This window comes from Diadema antillarum, unplaced genomic scaffold (assembly GCF_040938485.1).
Source record: "Diadema antillarum isolate AM-2024a unplaced genomic scaffold, OU_Dant_1.0 scf00000085, whole genome shotgun sequence".
Classification (NCBI taxonomy): Eukaryota; Metazoa; Echinodermata; class Echinoidea; order Diadematoida; family Diadematidae; genus Diadema; species Diadema antillarum.
The window spans coordinates 621632-647253 of record NW_027270974.1 but is presented as its reverse complement, the minus strand read 5'-3'; the positions used below and the strand labels follow the sequence as shown (position 1 = coordinate 647253).

Sequence of the window (25622 nt, the reverse complement as noted above, 5' to 3'; positions counted from 1 at the left end):
TGTATCCAGGCTCACCTTTGGTACAGCTTTCTGGCCTTGCTCATACCCTTGCTGAGGGCTGCCCACTCCAGGTACCTGACTTTGAGGGGGAGGGCAACGTGTCGGTGCTCCTTTAGACCACACTGAGGGGAAGATGAACAGACAGAATCAATGCGATGAATGGAGATAGAAAGAGAGAGATCGATAGATAGCTTTCACTTCTGCTTGTACTCATCACTACTGAGCTTTGATAGCTGATTGGAAAACACTAACTAGTCAGCTGTATGTGATGATCAGCAAACGTTGCCCCGAATCCAAATGCTTATGAATAGGATTTGAGCATGTTTTCTTCTTGCCACTGAATTGCATTGTTTTAAAAATAATCCTGGTGTGGAATTGCTGCATTTCTTTTGGGCTTTTGTCCAACATACATTATGGTCATTTTATTTTTGCGTTCTCTTTTCTGAAGGGGGAGGGGGTAGGGTCGATTGCATTCCAATAAAATAGTTGATTGCTAGGGTTGAAATATCACAGTCCAGTTGAGTGCTTGTTCAGATTTGTACTGGCTTAGAGTAAGATGTCTTCTCAGCACCTGTCGGTAAGCTGGGGAAAAAAGTGACAGATCATCACTACAAGCACCAACCCAATTCACAACTGTTGACCATGAACGAAAGTTTGGATTTGGAGGCCTCCGGTGGAGATGGTCTGATCTCACACTCGGGGCAAGTGTAGGCTTTCTGGGTGGCTGACAATGAAAATATAAGGAGTAGCAAAATGTTATGTCTGAAACTGTACAGGATAGCTGTAAGTGAGGCACAAAACTCTTAGCCCTTATATCACATGTCGAAAGACTCATTGATCTAGTAATTCATTTGCAAAAGAGGTTGCTGGTGCAGATAACAAATAAACAATTAAAATCTGGACTTACTTCAAAGATATTCTCAATGGTTTCAGGGTCATTTGTCAGACACCACTCAAGGCCAATGTTCCAGATGTCCAGAGAGTTCTGCAAAATATTTTTAAAATGGAGAAAAACTACTGAACTAGTGCAAGAAATTAAATTTCAGTTTCTGGAATAAAAAGGCATGTTTGCTGGATTAGAATATATGCAAAGGTAATGTAGTTTTATTGCTACATTGAATTGCACTTTTCAAATTTCTCCTTTTTAACACCACCACAAAGGAGGACAACATGGAAGACAGAAATCACAAACAAAGATGATGTTTGACAGCAACTTTCCTTATGGAGATTAAACACAATGAGAAAAGGTTTCTGTAAAATCTCCCATTCTCCATGTAATTTTGTTTTCCATGATGACTGACCCGTTAGGAAATTTAATTTCCTTACATGCTATATATGTTGATTTTCGTCGATGATATGACTAGATGCATAGTTCCCTCTTAATCTTGTGAATGGACTATTTCTGTTTGATTTATTTCATTTATTCATTCATCTTACAGAACAGGGTAACCCTGTCGGCAGTTAGTTTTCCTTGGGGGCCCTGTATCACATTATAACATCACAATATTCAAAGTTTGAAAAGAAAATCATCACTCTTTCTGGTTGAGAGCAAAAAAAAAAATTCTTTGAACCTTAAAAATTACCAAATAACTAATGTAATGTGAACATGCCCAAGTACGAAGATGACTCTGATATGACTTGGACTGAGAAAAGTGTCAGATAGTTTTAAAGTACCGTGTTAACCCATTTCAGCATGACATGCTAAGATGAGGGAAATGTACTATCATCATTCACAAATCTCACATCACTGTCAATTCACAGCTTGGGGACAAATCACCCCCCAAACAACTTCAATTTTTCCTTCCCTTCTCTCTTCGTCCCTGTTTTATTCGTCTATCTTGTTTTCTGATTGGTTCCATATTTGTTGATTTCTTTGTTTATTTTGGGGGGAAATACTTAGCAACCAAATCTTGATGAACTTTTAATGCAAGCTGAAGGAGTGCAAATACTTGGACCTCAAAGGACTGCAATGATGATATGTTGCAATATCGATATATCAAACTATTTCTCATTTTATCTGACTATCCATGTCTATCCCTCATATAACGTCGAAAAAGCAATATGACTGCACGCGCGTTGAGCAGACTCTCACTGTGAGTTCTTGCTTAAACTCACGAAATAAAACATACATGTACACTTGTTATGCTTTTGAAACCGGACAAAGAACACATTATGTCTTTACAAGCTTCGCATTGATACAAAGAACTCATATGCTGGCAACTCTCTTGTTGTTTAGCAGATAGGACATGAATGAATTACCTTTGACTTCACTCGCGACACAGCAGTGTCGAAGAGCTCACGAACCTGCAACCTGTGCTCTTCGGAATTACCTGTAATTGATGGGAATTAAAAACAAATAGCAATCAGGTTGCCAATAAAGTAAAGCAATGTTATATTAACTGAAGCTGTAAAAGGTTGGGGGCAACCCGCAATTGCTGACTGGTCGAGAATTAGCTCAGATTTGTTTTGGCTTAGTTTTTCATATAAGTTCTCAGCATTGTCGATAAGCTGGGGAAAAAAGTCAGAAATCATCACTGCAAGTCTCAACCAGTCGCAAAATATCCATCATTAAATGAACAATTAACAATGTCACGGAGCAATTGATCACGTGATCACGAAAGGCACTTTTCAAACAGCTACGGTATTGCTTAGTTCTCATAGCACACTGCAATTTACTTGTTTTTCCATCTTGCAGACATGGCAATATTGTAAGTTCTCCAAATGTTTGCAAAGACTAGAAAAGAAACTTTGCTGGAAAATAAAAATGTCATTTATGATACTGAATGTCAATAATATGCTGGCCTACAATTATGACAAGCATAGTCTATGTCAAACTACGGACTGCAGAGCTTTTAAGAAGATTAACAAAGAAAAAAAGAAATCAGCATATCAAACTGGCTGGCAAAGTGGATTACAAATTCATTCAAATCTTGCAAAATTCTTCTCCATTTCTCATGTAGTCAGAATGAGTTTAACATACATACATAAAATACAAACTACATAATCAGAACTTTACAGAATCAATCCTCCCATTCCTGCCATATAAAATGATTCCCTGATCTGTTACTTTTTGTTCTTTTCAAACTCACCCTCATCTCCGACTTGCATGACCAGAAGTAACCTCTGGACCCACAGGGTCACTGACCTGCTGTGAACCTCTGTTGACCTCTGACTGACCTCTAGAGCTTGGTCGACATGACCCAACTTTCGAAGGACATCCACCTGGTAGGGAATGCCAAAATGAGATGCACAAAAAAAAAAAACATATCTCAAAATGCTGGCCTTCCAATCTTCCCAAAAGATTAAACAAGAGACCCGCGGGTCTAGCGCTCACCTGAGTATCGCAAGTTCACCTTTCACGCAGTCACTAATCTAAATTATTCACAGCTCTACCAAAATTTGACCAGGCATTCTCAAGTAGAAGATGAAAATGTACAATAAGGGCCCAATCTTTTTAAGATTCTTTAATTTGGGGGGATGGGGCCCCCTGGGGCCCTCTGGGTGGGGCATGGTGCCCATTTTGATAAATTGAGATCCTGAACACCTAGGGATGCTACCTGCCAAGTTTGACAAAAATCCATCATGAGGTTTTCAGGAAGAAGATGAAAATGTACAATTCAGGCCCCCATTTGGACCCTTCCAACCACCACCCCCCCCCCCCCTCCTACCCAAGAGGGGCACCCCTGGATCTCCTATGAACAAACTTGAACCTACAGTCATTAATGTACTCACTCATAGTATTACCTCAGCTCTATATATAACTTCTGATTCTAGAGAAGATTTATAAAGATTCCTTCATTTGGGGATTTGGGACCCCTGGGGGCCCCCTGGGTGGGGCATGGTGCCCATTTTAACAAATTGAGATCCTAACCCCCTAGGGATGCTACCTGCCAAGTTTGGTGAAAATAGGTCATGGGGTTCTCAAGAAGATAAAAATGTACAATTTAGGCCCCATTAGGACCCCTCCTCACCCCCTCCCTCCCCTGGGTCCCAAGGGGGCACCCCTGATTCTGCCATGAACAAACTTGAAACTACAGTCATCAATGTACTAACTCATAGTATTAACTTAGCTCTATCACTTCTGGTTCTAGAGAAGAAGATTTTTGCGGATATTCCTTAATTTTGGGGGGTTTGGGCCCCCTGGGGGCCCCCTGGGTGGGGCATGGTGCCCATTTTCACAAATTGATTTCCTAACCCCCTAGGGATGCTACCTGCCAAGTTTGGTGAAAATGGGTCATGGGGTTCTCAAGAAGACGATGAAAATGTACAATTTAGGCCCCATTAGAACCCTTCCCCACCCCCCTCCCCTGGGTCCCAAGGGGGGCACCCCTGATTCTGCCATGAACAAACTTGAAACTACAGTCATCAATGTACTAACTCATAGTATTAACTTAGCTCTATCACTTCTGGTTCTAGAGAAGAAGATTTTTACAGATTCCTTAATTTTGGGGGGTTTGGGGCCCCCCTGGGGGCCCCATGGGTGGGGCATGGTGCCCATTTTAACAAATTGAGTTCCTAACCCTCTAGGGATGCTACCTGCCAAGTTTGATGAAAATCGGTCTTGGGGTTTTCAAGAAGAAGATGAAAATGTAAAAAGTTTACGCACGACGCACGACGGACGACGGACGACGGACGACGCACGACGCACGACGCACGACGGACGCCGGACGAAGGGCGATCGCAATAGCTCACTTGAGCCTTTGGCTCAGGTGAGCTAAAAACTCAAACATTGTCCAGTATTTTGTACATGAATTCAATTCACCACTTTTGTCAAATGTTCCTGCAAGTCCATTTTTGCCTTCAGCATCCATGCTGATACCAGTCTCAGTTACTCCATCAAGTTTCTAAAGGAGTGAGTACTGGTTACAATTACAGTCTCGCTTGAAAAGGAAGATCTCTTTCAGATTTGTACTGGCTTATTTTTCACAGAGGTATCAGCATATGTCGATAAGCTGGGGAAAAAAGCAAGAAATCATCACAAAGAAATCTTCCACACACAAACATTTCTGCCATATCACATTCCAGCGTATATGGATTCTGCGCTGCTATGAAATATTTACAATTTTTAAAGTCCCCAAATGTCTCACACAATCTGCTTGTATGAAAAGGAGAAGCTACATGTAAACATTTCTACAATCTCGATAAACAATTGTGTTAATTTCATTGCGTCCTCTCTAAATTTGCAAAAATATTTGCATGAAGATGGCAGCAAAGCACTTTCAAAATCTGTTCAAAACAAACAAACAAAAAATACCCTCCAACATCACAATTCAAAATGTTAGTAAAACAAATCATACTGGAATTTTGGAATTAGTTCATTATCTTTTTTGGATTTTTTTTTTTTTTTTTTTTTGGGGGGGGGTTAGTGATGACATACTCTTTGTGTTTGAATAAACCTTTGTTTTGAATGCAATAGACACTCTGATTTTTTTCATTGTGTTGGACAGTAATATCACAGCTAATATAAAAAGTGGATTATTTCTTCTTGATCAGTTGTCGCTGAAGATACAAACTGCTACTGCACAAGAGACAACCTACAGCTAAGGGTCTGTTCTCACCCATTTGTGGTACGATTCCTCCTTCACACTGCTCTTCTTCTCGGCTGCTTCAAACACGCCAAGGGTTTTCTCAGCTCGCTGTGAAAAAGACAACATGCAGAGAACAAAATCAAGCTGCAAGTCATGGCACAAAATTTATTCATTTATCTAGTTATATATTTATCATAATTATTATCATTCATTTATTTATTATTTTTTTGCCACAAGAAAATTTTGAGGCAATGCCTTTCCAAGAGTATGAATTTCATATGACGTGCCCACACACACAGGCATTGAATTGCACAACAAATCTGTCGTCAGAAGGTTACTTTTTATTGATAAAGAGAAAACAATAATGAAGGTCCAAATCTTGTCATACTCAGTAAAACTAGCTGGTATCTAATATTATATCAGGTATAGGCAGGGCAACTGGGCATCATTTCTTTTTCTTTGATTTGTTTAGTGTGGCTGACATGGAAGCAATGAAGGCTTGTAAGGCATGGGACTGACAGCTCAAGTTTCCTCAGGACTAGACCACAAGGATAAAGTTCATTGCCTTCTGTGCAACCAATACAGCTTGGGGACTTGAAGCATGGACTTCTTGACAAACAGCCTGTGGTGTCATCCACTGGGTCATGTAGCTCCTGAATGCTCATCATAAATTTCATTCCATAGGATGACCCAAACACCATGCCTCTCTTATTCTTATATGGAAACAGCAAACTTTATATTTTTTGATAGGGATGGGCGAGCAGTAACCCCTTGAGGATGGGCTGATTTTGCTACAACACAAATTTCCCATACACACTTACAACACAGTATACTTGGGACTCGTCCTAAACAGGTTAATTTTTCATGGCATGATGATAGCAAAGCACACATCACAACAAAAACAAATAGGAGCAATAACCTCTGCGGATATCTTCTTGGTCTGAAGGTTTTATATGTTATGTTGCTTGTGAGCAAGTTTTGGTTGCTGGTCCGGGAATATCATTTTCCCAGAACAGACAAGCAATCCAAATCTGCCCTCAGATTCACTGTTGCATCCACCCTTATTGGATTTACCAACTGAAAATGGTTGTCCAATTACACATAGGATGCGGAAATAAACACTTACATACACACACACACACACACACACACACACACACACACACACACACACATACAACATACACACTCCACTAACTTTCGTTCTACAGTGTCTACTACCAAACGATATGAGAACTTCTGAAAATCACAAAGACTGATCAAGATTGCAGAAAGACAAAATGCCACGCTATTCCAATTCCAATTTGCAAGTTTCCTCTAAATTTTGCAGGTCTAATTAAAATTCACACTTTTGTCAAAAGAAACAAGGTCAGTCACACAGATCAGACAGAGCATCCAGATCTACACACACTCCTCTTATCTAAGTAGGAGCGACACATCAATGCACAGGGGGAGTAATAGGGTGAGTGATACCATTCCTACTGGGGGATCAGCAAGCCCAGAAATCATGACTGAATTTGGGACAATCAGCAGCAGAGCATCTTTCATGCCCAAGCATGAGCTCTGTTAGTTTATCATCATGTTTAAAGTTGGAAAATCATCTGGTACTCAAATAAAACAATTCCATGTTGTAATAGGAATCCCTTCCTGGTGAAGATATAAATTTGTTAGCGTCATAATAAAAGTATCTGGGATGATGGAAGTATGTCAGAATGCAGTCACGTCAGGCATCCCTACCTGTTTGGTCAACGAGGGCGCCCCACCCAGCTCGAGTCTCTCCACACACACATCGATGTAGTGGCCCCACATCTCTACGCTTGCCAGTTTCTCCACCGCCTCATCTAGGGTGGTGAAACACCTCTGTTCTGACATCCAGATCTCCTCGCCCGAGCCTATGTGATGAGTAACAAGTTTGAATTTAAAAAAAAAAAGAAAGTGAAAAGGTCAGCAAATGATAATGTGACTGACAAACCTGTTCTGTTGCAAGGTACAGTATTGAGAAGAGTTGAATGGCTGCAACAATGCTATCAAGATGTTGTCAACCAAAATGGTACAGGTAGCGATTGTTAATCAGTTTTCATCACAACACAAGAGCAACAAAGGCGAGCATAGTATTGAATAGAATAAAATTGCATAATGAATAGAATGACTGTTATGAAAACTAGTGTTTCCCCTTACATTGATTCCTTGCATCCCCCCCCCCCCCCAAAAAAAAAAAGGCAAGGGGGGGGGGGGGGTGAATTTGGCAGTTTTGGATGTGTTCCTGTTCTAGAGTCTGTGGGCAATCTTGTACCTACATCGGACCATGTGACCGATGCACTCGTGAAGTAGCCCTGGTGTTTCCTCTAGCATCCCTCCCTTGTTGGACACACCAATGAGACATGGCCGCCCACTTACACATGGGATGCTTTCACTATTAAAACATAAGATATTTAACCGACTCACAAGATGCCTACACCAAGCCATAGGATGATTACATCAACCCAACCCACAAGATGCCTACGCCAAACCATAGGATGATTCCACCAACCAGCAAGATGCCTACACCAAGCCATAGGATGATTACACCAACCAAAAATATGCTTACACAACACCACAGGATGATTACACCAACCCACAAGATGCCTACACCAAGCCATACGATGATAACACCAACCCATAGGATGCCTACACCAACTCATGGGATGCTTACACCAGCACATATGATAGGAAGATTACACAAATCCACAGGATGACTATACAAACCATTCTTTATGCCTGCCAACAACATATACACAGTCAACGTGATTTTAGGCTGGTGGTCTAAGAGAGTATCATGTTTAATATTAGACCGAAGGAGGAATTGAAACAGACTTTCATGGAAAACACAGTTTGCTTCTTTCAGTAGTGCCTCTGTCACAGTAGGATACGATCATTATTACACTCACCTGAATTCACAAGATGTCTCCTGGCCAGTGCATTCCAAGTTTCATCCTTGTCTGGGTGGTCATTTTCCAGCCTACAAATTAAAAGAAAGAACAGGAAATAGGTGAAAATGTGTACAAGGGTTCGAATGATGAGACATGGATAACAACTTTGTTTTGTAAGAATACCACAAATCATATTGGAAATTGCACACTTACGCCACATCAGCAACGCACCTTGCTTAATTCGCTAAGACACATTCCATGAGTGCTTGGCTCACCAATTGCATGGCACCTTGCTTGAATTATTCCAATACACTAAGACACATTCCTAAGTGCTTGGCAAACCAACTTACATGGCACTTCGCCAAGACACATTCTGTGAGTGTTTGGCGAGCCAATTTGCAATTTAAATGCTGACTACAATGTGTGATGATGAGAGTGTGAGGTGGACTTTTGGAGTTAGTTATTATATTTTGATCCAAGTATTTAGCAAGGAAGAGTTTATGTGCATTTACAGTTTTTGATGCATACACAACTGCCTTATACTGTTAACTGTCAGAGTGCATGAGAGTGATTTAGATTTTGTCAATATTTGGGTCAAACGTTTCAGAGCTCTTCGTGACTTGGATTTGATCTAATTTGGACAAGATTTATAAGCAGTTTATGTCAGAATAGTCACCTGGAATATTTCAGTCATAGTAAACACAAATAATTTATTACTTTAGAATTTATATTTAGATGTTGTGAAGTGTGGATGGTGACCACCATTGTGGAGTGGCACATTGGTCCCACCTCAACATTTTAGTAGTTTACCTAATCTAACCCAGCCATAGTATTACTGTAGCATATCATTGCAGTGTAGTATGATATTGTAGTAAATTTGCGGTGATATTACAGTGTAATATTTTAGTGCAATAAACTTAATTGAATTGGTGTTAGAGTGACATTGCCTATCAAGTGCAGTTATTCAAGTTGGTGTGTGGCAGTTTGCGCTGCTGTGCATGGGCAACCTAGTTTCATAACATATTGCTGTTATTTGTACCAACATATTGCTGGCCTTATTTTGGAGTATTAACCCTATCTTAACCCGTTGAGGACGAGTCCCGAGTATACTCGGGCACTTGTCTATGGGAAATACGTGTTGTAGCAAAATCAATCCGTCCTCAACGGGTTAACTGGGCTATTTGAGACCAAGTTTTTACTGGGGGGGTCAATTTGACCCCCCCTTCAGATCTCAGCCGCCCATTGCGCAATTGCCACAAAATTTTGCCTGAACATAGAGCCGGGTATCAACTACAAGATTACATGGTCATACAATAGAAAAAAATTTGATTTTCTATTTTTGGTAAATTAATTATGCAAATGTACGCATGAAATCATATTTTCACCTATAACTCTGTTAAAAAGATAGGATTGCTAAATTTTTGTGTCAGAGTTCCTCCAGACACATCAAACAATTTTCTTGTAAAAAAATAACACCATCGAAATCGGTTTCTTTTTGTTTTTCATTGTTTTGTTAATTTCTTACGTATTTCATTGTTTTTTCGACCTTTTGTTTTCTGTTGTTTTTTTGCCGAAATTTGTTGCAGGCATTTTTTCAAGCTTATCTACATTAGAATTGATCAATTTCAATGGTTAAAAGTTGAAATAATCTAATTTATATCAATTTAACCAAAAAACACAATTTGCATTGGATTTGCACATGATATCATGAATTTGAGCTGTTTTTGGGTTGACATGCATATGCAAAACATTACGTAACTTCAGAACGGTGTACCCGGACGTCGCAAATTTGGTCTCAAAATATGCGGGAGACTTCAATGAAAAAAGTCATGAAACGACACAGTGAAATCTTTGCGCGTTGCGGAATCGTGGCGCGAAATGTAGAGGGGGGGTCAATTTGACCCCCCAGTTACAATAGGGTTAAGCAACTTCATTACATCACAACCTCACATTGGCCTCGACACTGCACCTCGACAATGCAAGCACTACCTTATGTATACCTATCTGGCATTTAACACTATACTGTTTTATGGGGAAATCATGTCAGAGGTGCAATAAGCATACATAGCTCTGAAACTTACCCTTCGTATATAGCATCCTCTATGTGGGAAGCAAAGTCAAAGAAACGACACACAGGAACAAACTTTAACCTGAAGGGAATGTCGTCTGTGGAAGAGAAAGAATTCATAATTAGACATCTATCTTTTTTTCTTTTTTTTTTTGGGGGGGGGGGTCATGAAATAAAAGTCCATGCAACCATTTACTGTAAAAGTGGATAATTTCGCACAACTAATTTTTCACGCTCAGTCAAGAAAAATTTCGGATGTTTTTCACTCTGCGGAGTCAAGACATCAACTACTCCAACATATGGCAAGCAAAATATTTGCATGTTTTTATTTTCGTGCTAGTTTCTGGTTCCTCGAAATGCGCGAAAATTTCAACACCAGGAAAATTTTCACTTTCACAGTATACTATAAAGCATGAATCCATCATGTCCCCACTATAAAGGCAAATGTAGAATACATCAACATAAAAAAAGTGTAATCACAATTCCCCCCTTGCTAAATACTGGTTAATGATAAGGTTAGAGTAAAAATCAAGTTTAGGGTTAGAGTTTGGGTTATAATAATGGTTAGGGTCAGGGGAAGGGTCCGGGGTAATTCCCCTAGACCCATACCAGAGTCAAAAAATGGAAAGTTGAAAACCATTTCTCTACTTTTTAAACCCCAATCTCAACAATCAAGCATTGATTTCCCTCCATTGGGAGTCTGCAGGTACACAAATACTTACAGACATAAACAGAGTCAGAATGCACTGAGCGGATGCCGCAGCCACTACTATACCTGGAAGCTCTTTGACGGCATTGCCGTACACCAGCTTGGCCAAGTCTCCCCTCATGAGGGCGTCCTCCACTTCCGACTCCTCCGGCTCTATCATGGTCTGCTTCAGGAGGGCCAGCCTCTTGCGCAGCTGTAGGCATTTCGAAACAGAGGTGCATAGAGTAAGTGTGGAAAGGCTGTAACACTACTTAACGCCTGAAGATAACTCAATGACAGCAAGTTACTAGGTATCTGTTGGTACAAGGCTTCTCACTTCTCAGATAAACTATTTGGAATGAAATAACCATTGCTTTAGAGAAAGAAGGGCATTAAAGTGTATCTTTGGTCAAAAATATTTTTTGATATGTGAAAGAGATGTATTTTAGTAATCTGTTGCACCAACAATCAGAAAAAAATGTTATATATAAATGAAGAAAGAGTATATTTTGATAGAAAATAAGAACTAAATCAGTGAGTCTGAAAGGAAAGACTATCAACTTTCTTTTGTTCTCAGGAACCAGCAAGGGCACGTATGTGGGGTCGTCATAGGCGCTTCATCGTCGTACGGAGAGCGCGGCCATTGTGCAATCCGTCGAGAGAGGGCTCACTTCAGCATTTACGTTAAAAATACTTCGATTCGGTCTCCGTTCGAAACTATTCACTAACGGAAGATGATGACTCAATATCTGACGTCATTAAAAAAAGTTCAGAGTGGTTATCAAACATATTAAAACTAAAATCCAAAGGAGCAACACATACACAATCTCTCACAAAAAATCGAAACGTTCCTAGCTGGACATTCTCTTCACAATGCTCGATATTTCAACCATGTGTCGCTATCATGCATGAGTCGGTCCCATGGGACACACAGACAGGATCGTAATTAGCATCAGATTTCAACACATTTTCTTGACTTTTTCATTTCTTAAGTTGCAATTTTCTGTGAAATGTGATAGTCTTTTTGACATCATTTAGGACATTTCTGACAATTATCTGTGGTTTCTGTTCATCCTACAGTTTTTTTGTGAATCATTTATGCCCCTTGCATTTGACCTTGTGTTACTGCTCAGGGCTATTCGATTCACGCTTACGGCAAATCAAATAGATGGTCACCGCACGCGGGCTCTGCTTCACTTGCCCGACACGGGTTGTGCGCAGATATCATGCGGGCCCGCGGGGTATAGCGGAGCGGGGCTGGGCGCGACCGGGCCGGGCCGGGCCGGGTGCGGGTAGGCAGAGGGAGGAGGGATCAAAGGAGTGTGTCAATATTCATTACACTACTTCCTGTATTGTGCTGCTGCCGTCATAAGCTTACAATCAATCAAACTTCCTTCAATTAAAAAAGATTGGATTGCACATGGCACTATACAAAACTGCACAACTCTGTATGCAAGTGAAATCTACTTTGAAATCAAAACTTCATTATTGCCATGCTGTTATCATTATCATTACAATACAAGTGATATGTACCTGGTAGGTACCACTACCAGTATCACTATCAAATTGAGACTGCAGACAATTTACAGGAAAGCAGAAAATACTGGTAGCTGTAATTTGATTAATTTGTTTATCAGTAGATACAGTGCAATATAATTTCATCTGGCATACGAGTACACCTAGTTCAAATTATTTGTTTCTGCACATTATATTGTACATACATCTCAACAACTATGAACAGTCAAGTATGCTACAGATGTCATGTCATTTGATCCCATTGATTCTATGATTGTGTGGAAGAAGTATCTCAACAACATATGAACAGAGGACTATGCTACAAATATCATGAATATGTCATTTGAACCCATTGATTCTGTGATTGTTTGTGTGGTACACTGTAGTAGTATCTCAACAACTTATCACAGTTGGCTAAGCTACAAATATCATGAATATGTCATTTGAACCAATTGATTTCATGATTGTTTGTGTGTGGTAGCAGTATCTCAACAACTTATGAACAGTTGACTATACTACAAATATCATTTGAACCCATTGACTGTGATTGTTTGTGGTAGTACTTTGCTAGAAGAAACTTTTGTTCAACACTGGGTACCGGTACCCCACTATTTTCCTACCCCTATATGATATAGTGAACACCATCACCTTTCATTACTTTGGTCGCTGAATAAAAAGAAAAAAAAACTTGACGAACTTTCATTGCATCAACTGCATGATTTTGCAGTGCGAAAATCTGTACTTTCAACAAAGAACCAGGAAATTACATCTCTCTGTGCAACACTGTTAAAAAAAAAACAAACAAACAAACAAACAAACATCACTATAGCAGTAGCTAATACCGGTACTTTTTCAGGTCACGTCACATTATTATTATGCATTTTGTCAAATTCATCAACAAAGATACAAAGTAAACAACCTCCGCATGCACTGTCACTTTAGACTCATATATCACGTAACGTATCATGTATATTTGATATAAAAATTATGTACCAGGTACTTTTTTTTTTAATTTCTTTTTTGGCACATGATATATACCATGTATGGCAAGTATATTATTAGACACATGTTGCAAATTGCCCGTAGCAACCTACACGTAGATCTACTATCAGTGTTGTTAGGGCCTAGTAGATATATTATTAATATTATTAAAATACATGTAAATACTATTCAGGATACTAGTTTATATACAGGCTACACTCAATACAAGATATTGCAAAGCCAATGTGTAAATGCACGAATTAATACCTTAGGTTTGATATGTAGGCCGACTATTTTATTACTGATGATCTGATTTAAATTACGTCTAGTCTAGACCTATAACAACGACAGACTGCTGTCTAATCACTGCTAATGTAGCCATTGTTAGCACTCTAACCGAGTCTCTAGCTGGCTACACATAGGAACCTAGTCCTTTCTGGTCTATTTTTAATAACAAAAACTATATTGACCAATGAACCATGCGGTACAACATGCATTCTGCATGCAAACTAGCCTATAAACCAGCAAAATAGCACGACATAATGCAGCGGCCACAGGCATGCGCCAACTCCCAAAATGCACGTTCACGCATCGAACAATGGACGACGTGGGACCAAATCGCTGCGCCTACGCACAAGGGGGAAGCGCGAGCGCCACACCGATAGAAATAAAATTCTGCGGCTATTTTGTCAGGAAAGAATGTACTATTTTTTCCGCTACAGAGAAAAAATGCAATACCAAGGGCAGTCTACTTGATCGTTATAACAGAAACAATAACTTGACACGAGATCATAAATATATCACCTCAATATGATAAAAATCTGACGCTAGCAACGCAACAGGTCATATTTCAGTAGCCTACAGGTTTCACGAAACCTTATTATACCCCTTCATCGGTAGGATGGGTCAATGAGCAAAAAACTGTAGGATGGAAGCCGACTGCATGAAACAGGTAGACGTGACCTCTTTCATTCAAATTTAAAAGGAATAGATACAAAAAATTGTTAAAAAATTATTATTGACATGTTATTGATAGGCTATAAATAATTTGAATAAAGTCATATTTAATGCATAAAATTAGGGTTACAAAAATGTACACTTATATGGAAATTTTATAAAGATCTTCCAACTATGAATGTAGTGTTTTGAACATATGAATATGCATGAAGTGAGGAGACATGTACTTTCCACCCTCATTTTGTTTTTATTTTTCCAGTTGCAATTCAATACAGGGGTAATTAAAAATGCAGAGCTCATCAGCGACGAATTGTTCATGTTGTCAAGTTCGATTACGTCATAATCAATATGGCGACGTACGTATATGCGCGCACACTGAATACGTGAGGGACCAGCAAGAGATTAGGCAGCCTGGGAACAATAGCAAAGTTATAGTCTTCTTTTCAGACCCATTGGCTTTGGTGGTATGTTTATAACTTTAAATGTATTTTTCTTTGCTAATATTGAACATTTTTTTTTCTGATTCTTGGTGTAATAGGTTACTGAAATGTAGCTCTTACACATATCAAAAAATATTTTTTGGCCAATGATACACTTTAATGCAATGCATTCTCAACTCCCTCACTGAGTGATATCCTTTTGAATAGCTTAACTGCTTTTACATGGTGTCACTTAGTACGCACTTTATATTGCCTGGTCAGATTTAAAAGACTTAAAAACAATAATACACAACTTTGTTCTACCCAATCTATTTTCATTCTGAGGGCAACAGCAAGCAGTTTGTACTTTTGTCAATGTGTATCTGATGTACATAAAGTAGCACAGAAACGCTACATGCCACAAAAGAGCCGCTCATGTATATGCATGGATTAAAGGTAACACATGACCTACAGACAATTGAAAAAAACAAAACACCATAAAACAAAACATGACAAGGAACTTACATCATTTGCAATAACCACAAGTCCCACAGAACGGCAGGACTTCAGAACTGTAAGTCTTGGCACACACATCACACATGCTCGTCATCGCTTTGTGTGAATAAAAACTTTCATTTGGAGCTGTATCTTACTATATTCCCACCTATCTTGCCTTCCATTAGCAGTTTCATCCGATCTTTCAGTGACCATTGGACAATGAGTCTAAAGTCTTGGAAGCAGGAACTTGCTCAGATTTGTACTGGCTTAAGATTTTCACAGTTCTCAGCATCTTTCGATAAGCTGGGGAAAAAAGTCAGAAATCATCACTGCAAGCTCAGAGGAGACCTCATTAAATTGTATTGATAATCCTTTTAACTTTTTTGTATGGTTACATCTCTTTTATGTCGAATCTATAGAAAACATCTTAAATTCACTCATTTCCCCATCACTAAAGAGGAGTTGGACATGATATTGGAATTTTTTTAGTGTTTCAGTCAGACAATATACATACCTTGTCAGCATGGAGTAATTCCATTCGGAAATACTGCAAATTTGAAAGAAACCAGTAGGAAAATGGAAATATGAATAAAAACATTCAAACACAAGAACATATTTACATATCATCAATGTCTCTACCAGTGAATCACGAACAAACTTGTGGTACATGTATCTCCAGACAGAGGAGTTTGTGGGACGCTGGAACAAGTACGAAGTCACTTGAGATCGAACATGAAATAATTTTCATTATGACTTCCAGGTTTGTATCATGTGGTGTTAGAGGGCAGCATTAGCATTTGGTATTCCTTCGGCATCATGTTAAGAAAATAACCTTACCTAGCTTCTTATTCCACCCATTGAGGTGCAATTCCACAAGATGTACAGGCTTATTCTTGGAAATCAAATGAAGAGCATAACTCAAGTTTCATTAAAATTACACATGAAAATGTGTTTTGTGGGGTTTTTTTTTTCCGTAAAGAATCAGATCCAGCGACAATAAACAAGTTCTGTAATGTATTCAGATTTTCTGTTTACAAAAGTTGCCCTTAACAACCAGAAAGATTGCCGGAGGCTTGCCAAACCTAGAAACAACTAAGCAAATTCCTGCCTATGGAACTCAATGGGAGGGAGGTGGTAAATGAAATGCTTCCTTACTAGGCTGCTGGGAAAATAAACATCCATTAATTGTGATAAATCACTGAAATCATCTATTTGAAATTCAGATCAAGACAAATAATGGGATGAAGAACTGACAGCCTTGCAAAACAAAAAGAAGAACAAAAACAACTACAACAACAAACAGCTTCACGTGTCCAGTTGCACTGACCTCCACCCAGAGTTTCTGGTCAGTCGGATGATGACGCAAGGCTCGAAGGAAGAGGGCACGGGCATTTTCAGCTGACTTATTATCCTCCAGCTGAAACTTGGCAGCCATGATCCACAGGGCTGAGGAGTGTGGTAAATGGAAGTGTGGCTAAATAATAATAGAAGATCTCTAAGTTTGAGGTCTGAATTTTCTTCAATTTGTCTCCAGCTGTAAATGAAATTTGCAATATCGCAAATTACTGATCTATAATCTAACAAACATGTTGGAAAAAAGGAACCATGGGACACGAACCTGTCATCTACTGCTTTCCAGGCAGCAATATCACCAGGCTATCCCTGGTTGCTGACAGAGACACAATGAACTTGGAACAAATACCCAAGCTCCGAAATTCCGGCATAGTTATGTTAGGAAGTCCAGGGCAGACAGTGCAGTAATAAAAGCAAGAGAATATTATATAATATTATAATATTCTCTCGATCTTTAATTTTTATCTGTAATTTTTCTTATACCACATAATTTCACGCATCATTACCCTCACAGTTATCAAAGTGAAAAACACCCCCTAAAAAACAAACAACAACAACAAACAAAACTTACATAAATAAATAAATAATAATAATGAAATATCTAAAACTGACAGGCATGTTTCCATTGGTAAAATGAATTCCTGCTACTCTTCACCCTTCGGTGTGAATACACACGTCATTATCCCCATGACATATCACATGCTTCTCACCTGGGTTGTTCCCATGTATCTTCAGCAGCCTGGTGTAGAGTCGACTCGTCTCCATTCGCTGTCCCTACAGTTTGATAAGCAAACCCAGTTGGAGCCCGTATATGGGATGATAGAGCATGGTAAACACAAAAGATGGCAGACGTTACTTTAGACCTCACAACCCTCCACAGGTGAAGTACAAAGTTGGTATGGTATTTGTGTGCATTTGTCTTCCATTATCTATTTGTTACTGTAAAAGTGGATATTTTCGCGCGACTAATTTTTCGCGCTTGGCCGGGTGAGAAAAGTTTCGCATGTTTTTAATTCCGCAGAATCAAGACATCACGCACAGGAACACATGGCAAGCAAAAATATTTGCGTGCTTTTTATTTTCGCGCTAGTTTCTGGTTGCGCGAAATGTGCGAAAATTTCCACTTTTACAGTAATCTGAAGTTAATAAGAGTTGAAAGGTAAATTGATGTTTCAATCATTGGGATACTAAAACTACAACCTGTTATACCTCAGTCAATTAATTCCAAACCTTTTAGATCTATTTTACAGTATGTAGTTCATGTTCCATAGGGTTACTAAATTCATCTTTGACATGATGGTGTTACAAAGAAACTTGCTCAGATTTGTTTTGGCTTAGATTTTCACACGGAATCTCAGCATCTGTCGATAAGCTGGGGAAAAAAGTTAGAAATCATCACTGCAAGTTTCAATAGCTGTTCTCTAAAGAGGACTTTTAACCCGTTGAGGACGAATCCTGAGTATCCTCGGGCAGGTGTCTATGGGAAATGCGTGTTGTAGCAAAATCAAACCGTCCTCAACGGGTTAAATACCATACAATATTGTTTTGGTGTTCTTGGGAAATGTTGATACTGAAACACACGTCACTGCAAAAAGGACTCTGCGCTGTTTCGAGCTAACGAGTGGATGTCTCATGCATTAATGATAAGCATCTTTATAATTGCATACATCACACACACAAAAAAGACAACATTGAATCTGTTGTCATAAATTGACAGTACATCCATATTTAAATTTCATGCTGTATCTTACAGGCTACTGGAAGCGTGACCACTGAAATTTTCCATGTCAGATAAGTTGAAAATTTAAGTGTGATTTTTCATGCAGACTATTATCAGGGCTATGAATGGTAAATGGATTAAACAGACAATTTTTTCCTCGCAATTATTTTCTGTATACCACAGAAATCAGACTCCTCTTGAGACACTCACCCATTTCTTGCAGAACTGCAGGTGAGTGAGCCACACCTTCACGTCCATCTGAAACTTTAAACGTGCCCGCTTTTAGAAAAAAAAAGACAATGAAAACAGTGGTATCCAAATGATGTCAAGTGGTAAACATTTATAAACACAGTCTACCCAACTAACATACTATATTTTCGATCTGGTATCAAAGACATCTTAATAACAGCCTTACAGCAATGTGTAATATAGGGGGATGTAATATGTAAATCATGTCCTCTATTTTTTTCCCTTACATTACAAAAATTCTGTCCTCCATTGTAAATGAACCCATTTCAAGATACCAGTCAGCTACAATGTGGTTTATGCTGAGTAAAATGCACAGCTACATGATTGTAAAACCTGTCACTATCCACATGCCATAAATGAACCCAAAATCCCTCTTTGACACCTAACAAAGCAGCTGGAAGGAGAAAAAGAAACAAATGCCTTACAGCGAGCATCTCTTATTTCCTGCAGTATGTTAAAATCACTTACAGTACAGCAATTTCCCCAATGATTCACCAGTTATCAAATATCATCGAATAACATTGTTTAGATGCGCATCTTCAAGAAGACCACCTTTGAGGCTTTACATGAAAAATTGTGGTCCAGTACAAATGACAATAATGTCAGGACAATAACATGAACCCATCTGACAAAAAGTCCCCTACAAAAATAGTAGGGCGTTGGGGCGGGGGGTTGCCACTAGATGTAAGACAATTAACCAACCCTGACCACTCATTACATGAAACATGGGCGACAGAATGTTAACGCCAAACTGAGTTGCACTGTAATCCTAATCAAACAACTGGAATAAGGACACAGCTAATCTCTATCACTACAACTTGTAATATCCCTCCTACTATACTGGCACGTTAAAAGAAAAAAAGTAACAAGTAAATCAAAGCGAACTCAAACTTACTTTGAACAAGCGGTGTATGCGCATGATGATGGCATTTTCAATCTCGTCTCTCTTGTGGAAGTAATTGTTGCGCTGTACAGAAAAAAGAAAAAAAAAAGAAAAATGGAAGTCACCAGGAAACCTGGCCACACGAATAGTACGACAATGACAAACCATATCCTTAATGACGCTTTATGATGTATGTCTGTCTGTGCATGTTACACTTGTTACTTAATACCTGGAGAAATAATCAAATCTAACCAGCATTTCAGAGCATCTGTTCAGATTTGTACTGGCTTAGAAAAGTCACAAATTCTCAGCATCTGTCGATAAGCTGGGGAAAAAAGGTCAAATCATCACAACAGTGCTCTATGACCAGACATCAACACTACCATACACACACTGATAGTTTGGCCCAGAAGTATGTTCTTTCTTCCTATTCCAATGTGTCAAACTATGGCCCTACATGTACAAACATGAGTGAAGTAAGCAACAAAATCATGCATTTCTTATTCTTCATTTTTGGATGGTTGTGGCTCGACTTCTAAAGGGACTGCACAGTACTGGTTGAGGTGGGGATTCATGTTTTGAACATTCCTAAGTGAGATAATGAGAAACCACTTATGAAATATGAAAGAACGTGTAATTTTAAGAAGGATTCAACGTTTATTTGATGAAAATTGGTTTTAGAATGGCTGAGATATCCAAAAAAGTGATAATAATAAGAGGCGACAGATTACACCTTTTATTGGGATCTCTTTGTTTCACCTTGTGTTTTGATATCTCAGCCATTTCAAATCCGATTTTCATCGAATAAACTTTTGATACCCCTTAGAATTGCATGCTCTTTGACATCTCAGAGTGGTTTCTGAATAACTAGCAAAACGTTAACAGATTAATCCTCACCTCAACCAGAACTGTACACACCCTTTAAAATGCTTCACTTTCAGTTGCTCCAAGCTGCAAAGCAAACTGCCATCTTTTAGGTTTTCTTGTGTTTTTAACATCTAGCACTATCAATTATCTGATGAAATCCCATGATACTAGAGCGATGTGCAATTGTTACTTTCAGAAATTCTCCACTCCCATCTCCTAAAAGTGAATATTCTTTTCTAAGACATTCTCACTCAGTAAGGGCCTGGTTCAACTGTTCTGACTGCCGACATTCAAGTTGTACATTTCTTACCTCTCTCCTCTTCTTGATCAATGCCAGGAGGTTGATCTCATACTATCAAAGGCAAAGAGCAACAGAATAAAAAAATTTGAATTTCTTTGAAAACACATTCATAACAAGAATGTGAATGTGATGCACTTGATTATCATAAGGCAAACTGAAGGAGGCAAGGTACTCAAAAAATATATTTTAGCTGTGCTCGTACATTTTTTAATTGCAAGTTTCACTCAAGCTAGCTCTGCAGTGTGATTATTAGTGTGATCTGGCAGCATTACACTATACAATTTTAAGAATCATTCCTTCTTGCTTATTGGAGGGAAAAATGAGACATAAACATAGATCATGGCCAATTATTTACAATATGTAATACACATAACTATCTACTACAATCTCAAAAAGGTCGGCATCTAGGATTACAGATATTCATGCTGTAAAAACTTTCTACAATGTACACTGTAGCTCTAAATGAATCTAATTTCATTTGAACATTGGCATTGCACTGCTCTGCTATGTTTCTATGTACAAATTGTAGTTCTACATGAGATACATATGTACAAAGTCCACCTTTTTTCTTTGGTAGATTCTTCCTACATACACATGTAGGTTCAGTGAAACATGAAATGTAGTCGCAAACAAACATTGGCTGTCACGTGCACTGTATACAATTTGTATCTACATAGTCAGGGAATCGGATGGGACCTTCTATTGTACCTCCCTGCATCCCTGAATCATACCAAAGATTTACTAGACCTCTACACAGACACAGACACATAACACAATGAGATGAATAACAGCTAGGGGAACATGAAGACAAATAAAGATATGACATGTTGGTCATGGGCACTGTACAGCTGTACAATACATTGAGTTGAGTACTGTAATCATCTTGCTGATGTGCCTATAGATTGCATTACATCAGACTTGTACTAACATATTCTTCACAGTGAGATGCAGAAAATGCAATGTACTTATAACATGTTATTTTAAATATCATGCTACCAATCAGTTAATGTACACTAAACACACCTGGATGTATCTAAGAAAATCCTCCTTTTTCTTCTTTATTCTGACCAGTCTGTACTCATGTCCAGTTCTTTTCTTCACTATGGCTCTGTAAAAAAAACAAGAAACAAAACCACATGGTCACAAGACAAGCCAAGGACCATGGGAAGAACACATGACAATGCTTTATGGCACTAGAATTAATGCACTTTTGTTGTCTTTTGTTAGATATCTCAATCCATTTACCAAATTGCACAAAAAACACAGGAATTACTTACATACTTAACCTCTTTCCACCAACTCGCATCATGACATACAATGTATAGAACTTCTAACGCAGGTCGCCCATAATTTGACCGCCTGCTGCATGTAGAAACTCATAAGGATTAGGTTTCTATATGCTTTATTAGCGCATGGTCGAACCTTGGCACAGGAGGTCGAACCATCACACTCCGAGCTTGTGAAGCAAAAAATCTTGGAGAACAGTGTATTCTTGATTTTGAGCGCCTTTTTCGGTGACCTGTACTCATTGGCCCGAATTCTCGAAGGTGGTACATATGAAACCATGGTTTAAACCATGGACAAAAACCATGATGGAGCGCAAAGTGTCGCATGGAATATTTCGTTACGAAATCAGTCATTTCGTCGCTGAAATGATTATTTTGTAACGAAATGACATTTTGTAACTAAATGAACATTTCATCCACGTCGTAACGAAATATTCCATGCGACACTTGACGCTCCATGGTTTTTGTCCATGGTTTCATTTGTACCATCTTCGTGAATTCGGGCCTGTAAGTCTTAAAACTGGGCTCAATTCACGCACGCTGTAGATGTAAGTTGCGCCGATTCTGCATTTTTGATGGCAAAGTTTGGGATTTTGGATGGGTTTTTGAGGGGACCAAGGGACTTTCATATTAATTATTATGAACGACAGTGCCAGTGTGTGAAATGATGTGATATGCGTGTTGGGACAGTAGAACCAAAGATCCTGATATCACTGGAATCTACAGAATCTAACGTTAGATGTGATTGTCGAGATTTGTGGTTGAGATGGGCGACGGACGGGTGAGCTACGCCCAATTCTCCATATCGCATAGCAGAAATAGGGACAGTGGTTAAAGGGTGTGTAATACAGTTCTGGTCGAGGTGAGGATTTAGCTTGTAACGTTTTGCGAGATATTCAGAAACCACTCTATGAGATGTCAAAGACTCTGAAAGAGCATGCAATTCTAAGGCAGTAAGGGGTAGGGCCAACTATCAAAAGTTTAGGGTAACATTCCCAGTATTCGGTCACTTAAGCTTTTTTGCAATATTTTTCAAACTAAAATAATACATACATACATACATCATATCTACAGCAATGTATGTGAAATATATCAAATTTCTTTAATCTAAATTTTCATTTTGTTAAATATCACACAGAATTTCACAAAATCGCAAAATACAAATGTACAGTATATCACCTTGAAAATTCCCCAGTATACGGTCACCGGCACCAGTATTCGGTCACGCAAAATACGCGTTCAAAGTCAATGCATGTTCAAGGCAGCTGAAAATCGCGCGCGCGCGCTACCTTGTTGGCGCAAAATTACATTGGGGACGTTGCGGTGCCCGTTGGTGACCGAATGAATACTGGGGATCAGCACTTGCATTCAACCCTTGTACATTGTGACACTGTATCGGCACGTACAAAAATTTTGTTTTTCTTTTGCATTTTTGAGGATACCATCACACTCCAAGCTTGCGATAAGCAAAAAGTCCCACGAGAGAAAGGCCTATTTCTCGATTTTTAGCGCTTTTTCGGCGACCCGCACTCTTAAAACAGGGCCTTATCCGCGCGCGCTTTTGGAAAGTAGCGCCGATTCTGCACTTTTGACAGTAAAATTTGGGATTTTGGATGGACTTTTGGAGGGGGCTAAGGAAGTTTCCTGTTGTGAATGAGTGTGCAAGTATGTGAATTGATGTGATTTGTGTGTGTTGTGACAGTTGACCTTACTGGCTGGTGACTAGTGATAAGTGACCGAATACTGGTGCTCTTACCCTATTCAGTATTAATTGATGAAAAGCGGTTTTGAAATGACCAAGTTGTCAAGATATCCCAAAACAAGGCGAAACAAAGAGATCCTAATTTAAGGCGTGGCCTGTAGTCTTTTATCATCATCACTTTTTTGGATATCTCAACCATTTGAAAAACAATTTTCATCAAATAGTCTAAATGTTGAATCCTTCTTAAAATTAGAGTCTAACGTTAGGTACATGCTCTTTCATATTTTCTCATTATCTCACTTAAACGGTTAGGAATGTAAAAAACATGAATCCCCACCTCAACTAGTACTGTATGCAGGTATGGCCCCTTTTTTTAAAGAGTAAATTAATTTACCCCTACACTACAGGCTACAGACGGCGACATCGTCCATGATCCAAGTGACTGGAAAAATACGGTCTACCCCACCTACACTACAGAGGTGCAACATGCACGTGCACTCACTTTATTTCGGACGAAGAGAACAGTCCCACCCGTTGCAACTGTTCGAGCTCGGGTAGCGTTTCCTCGATGTTCTGGTGAACAACCTCGGCCATATCTCACGCGATTCTAACGTTCAAATCTACAGCTATCTGAGGAAATTCATGGTAAAATACGTTCTAGAGTATAGAACGGGGTTTTGACATTAGCGGTAATGGAATTTAAATGCTAAATGCGGCAAATACAGTTCCAAAATCAACAGAACTCTTCCTCAGCACCTCCGGGTGCACACGACGCGTGCTACGGAAAGAACATGCTTTCGTGAACGTGCGCGCAACCACGCTTGCCAATTGCCACGCCACGTGAGACCGGTCCATCTGTTTCAGTGTGCTGATTTTGTCAATAGAGGGCGCTTCATCTCTAGCTGCGGTGAGCTGCGGATCAGTGGTAACTTCTCTCTTCTAATGGAGCGATCGAACCGACCCTTCATAAAATCATTATTGTTAAATTCATCGATTAAGTTACGCAGTCATTACCTTGTTATACTCTTTCGGTGTTGTTTTTGTTTTTCGTTTGATTACTCATTAATGTACTTTTGTATTAGTGTTTTGAGTATTTATGTATCAATCTCTGAATTCATTCAACTACTGGTAAAGTATTCATATTCGTACATTTTTAATGTACATCGGACCAAGCGCTGTTGGCCAGGTTGTGACAGGGGTGGATGGAGGAGACTGGGACGTTTAGGACTTTTCGGTCAAGGAGGGCTAAACGCGGTCGGGTCATGCGCCGCCAGCTTTATTTGATCATTCAGCTTTACTTTAATTATACCGATGAAGGTAGAATAGATTACTCTTTCAGGTAGGCTGTTCAAATCGGACTGACTTTTATCAGAATGTTACCCTGAGGTATGGGGGTCCGAAGGAGGGACAGCGGAACCTGGCGGGAGAGGATCACGGAACTCTGTACACTCTATATGTAGAGTTCGTGGAGGAGATGGGTACTAGGACAGAGCTGCAGCCCCCCCCCCCCCCTACCCACCCGCCCCACTTTTGGGGGTCTGTGAAAAAAAAAAGAAAATCAGAAAAAAGGGTACCATTAACATGCATGAGGCCCTTAGCCCTCCCCCCTCCCCACCACCACTACCACCAGAAGGTAGCCAATTACATCATAGGCCTACCCCTTGGTTAAAAGTATAAGATCAATGATATAATATGTAT

General features: G+C 39.3%; 1 protein-coding gene across 1 annotated transcript in view; it reads right to left on the bottom strand.

The window, feature by feature from the left end:
• The window catches only part of LOC139717911 (U3 small nucleolar RNA-associated protein 6 homolog), a 30496-nt gene extending 5827 nt beyond the window's left edge, over positions 1-24669 (bottom strand). The window contains exons 1-17 of the mRNA XM_071629397.1: positions 24427-24669; positions 21960-22044; positions 20946-20987; positions 19781-19852; positions 18847-18915; positions 17627-17690; positions 16891-17009; positions 16078-16110; positions 11281-11407; positions 10519-10603; positions 8456-8526; positions 7266-7420; positions 5559-5636; positions 3090-3222; positions 2260-2330; positions 908-985; positions 16-122 (exon numbers count right to left, since the gene is read on the bottom strand). Of these exons, the coding sequence (XP_071485498.1) occupies positions 16-122; positions 908-985; positions 2260-2330; positions 3090-3222; positions 5559-5636; positions 7266-7420; positions 8456-8526; positions 10519-10603; positions 11281-11407; positions 16078-16110; positions 16891-17009; positions 17627-17690; positions 18847-18915; positions 19781-19852; positions 20946-20987; positions 21960-22044; positions 24427-24518 (1481 nt within the window). The 5' untranslated portion in view covers positions 24519-24669. The remainder of the gene's footprint in view (positions 1-15; positions 123-907; positions 986-2259; positions 2331-3089; positions 3223-5558; positions 5637-7265; positions 7421-8455; positions 8527-10518; positions 10604-11280; positions 11408-16077; positions 16111-16890; positions 17010-17626; positions 17691-18846; positions 18916-19780; positions 19853-20945; positions 20988-21959; positions 22045-24426) is intronic.
• Between the last annotated feature and the right edge of the window lie 953 nt (positions 24670-25622).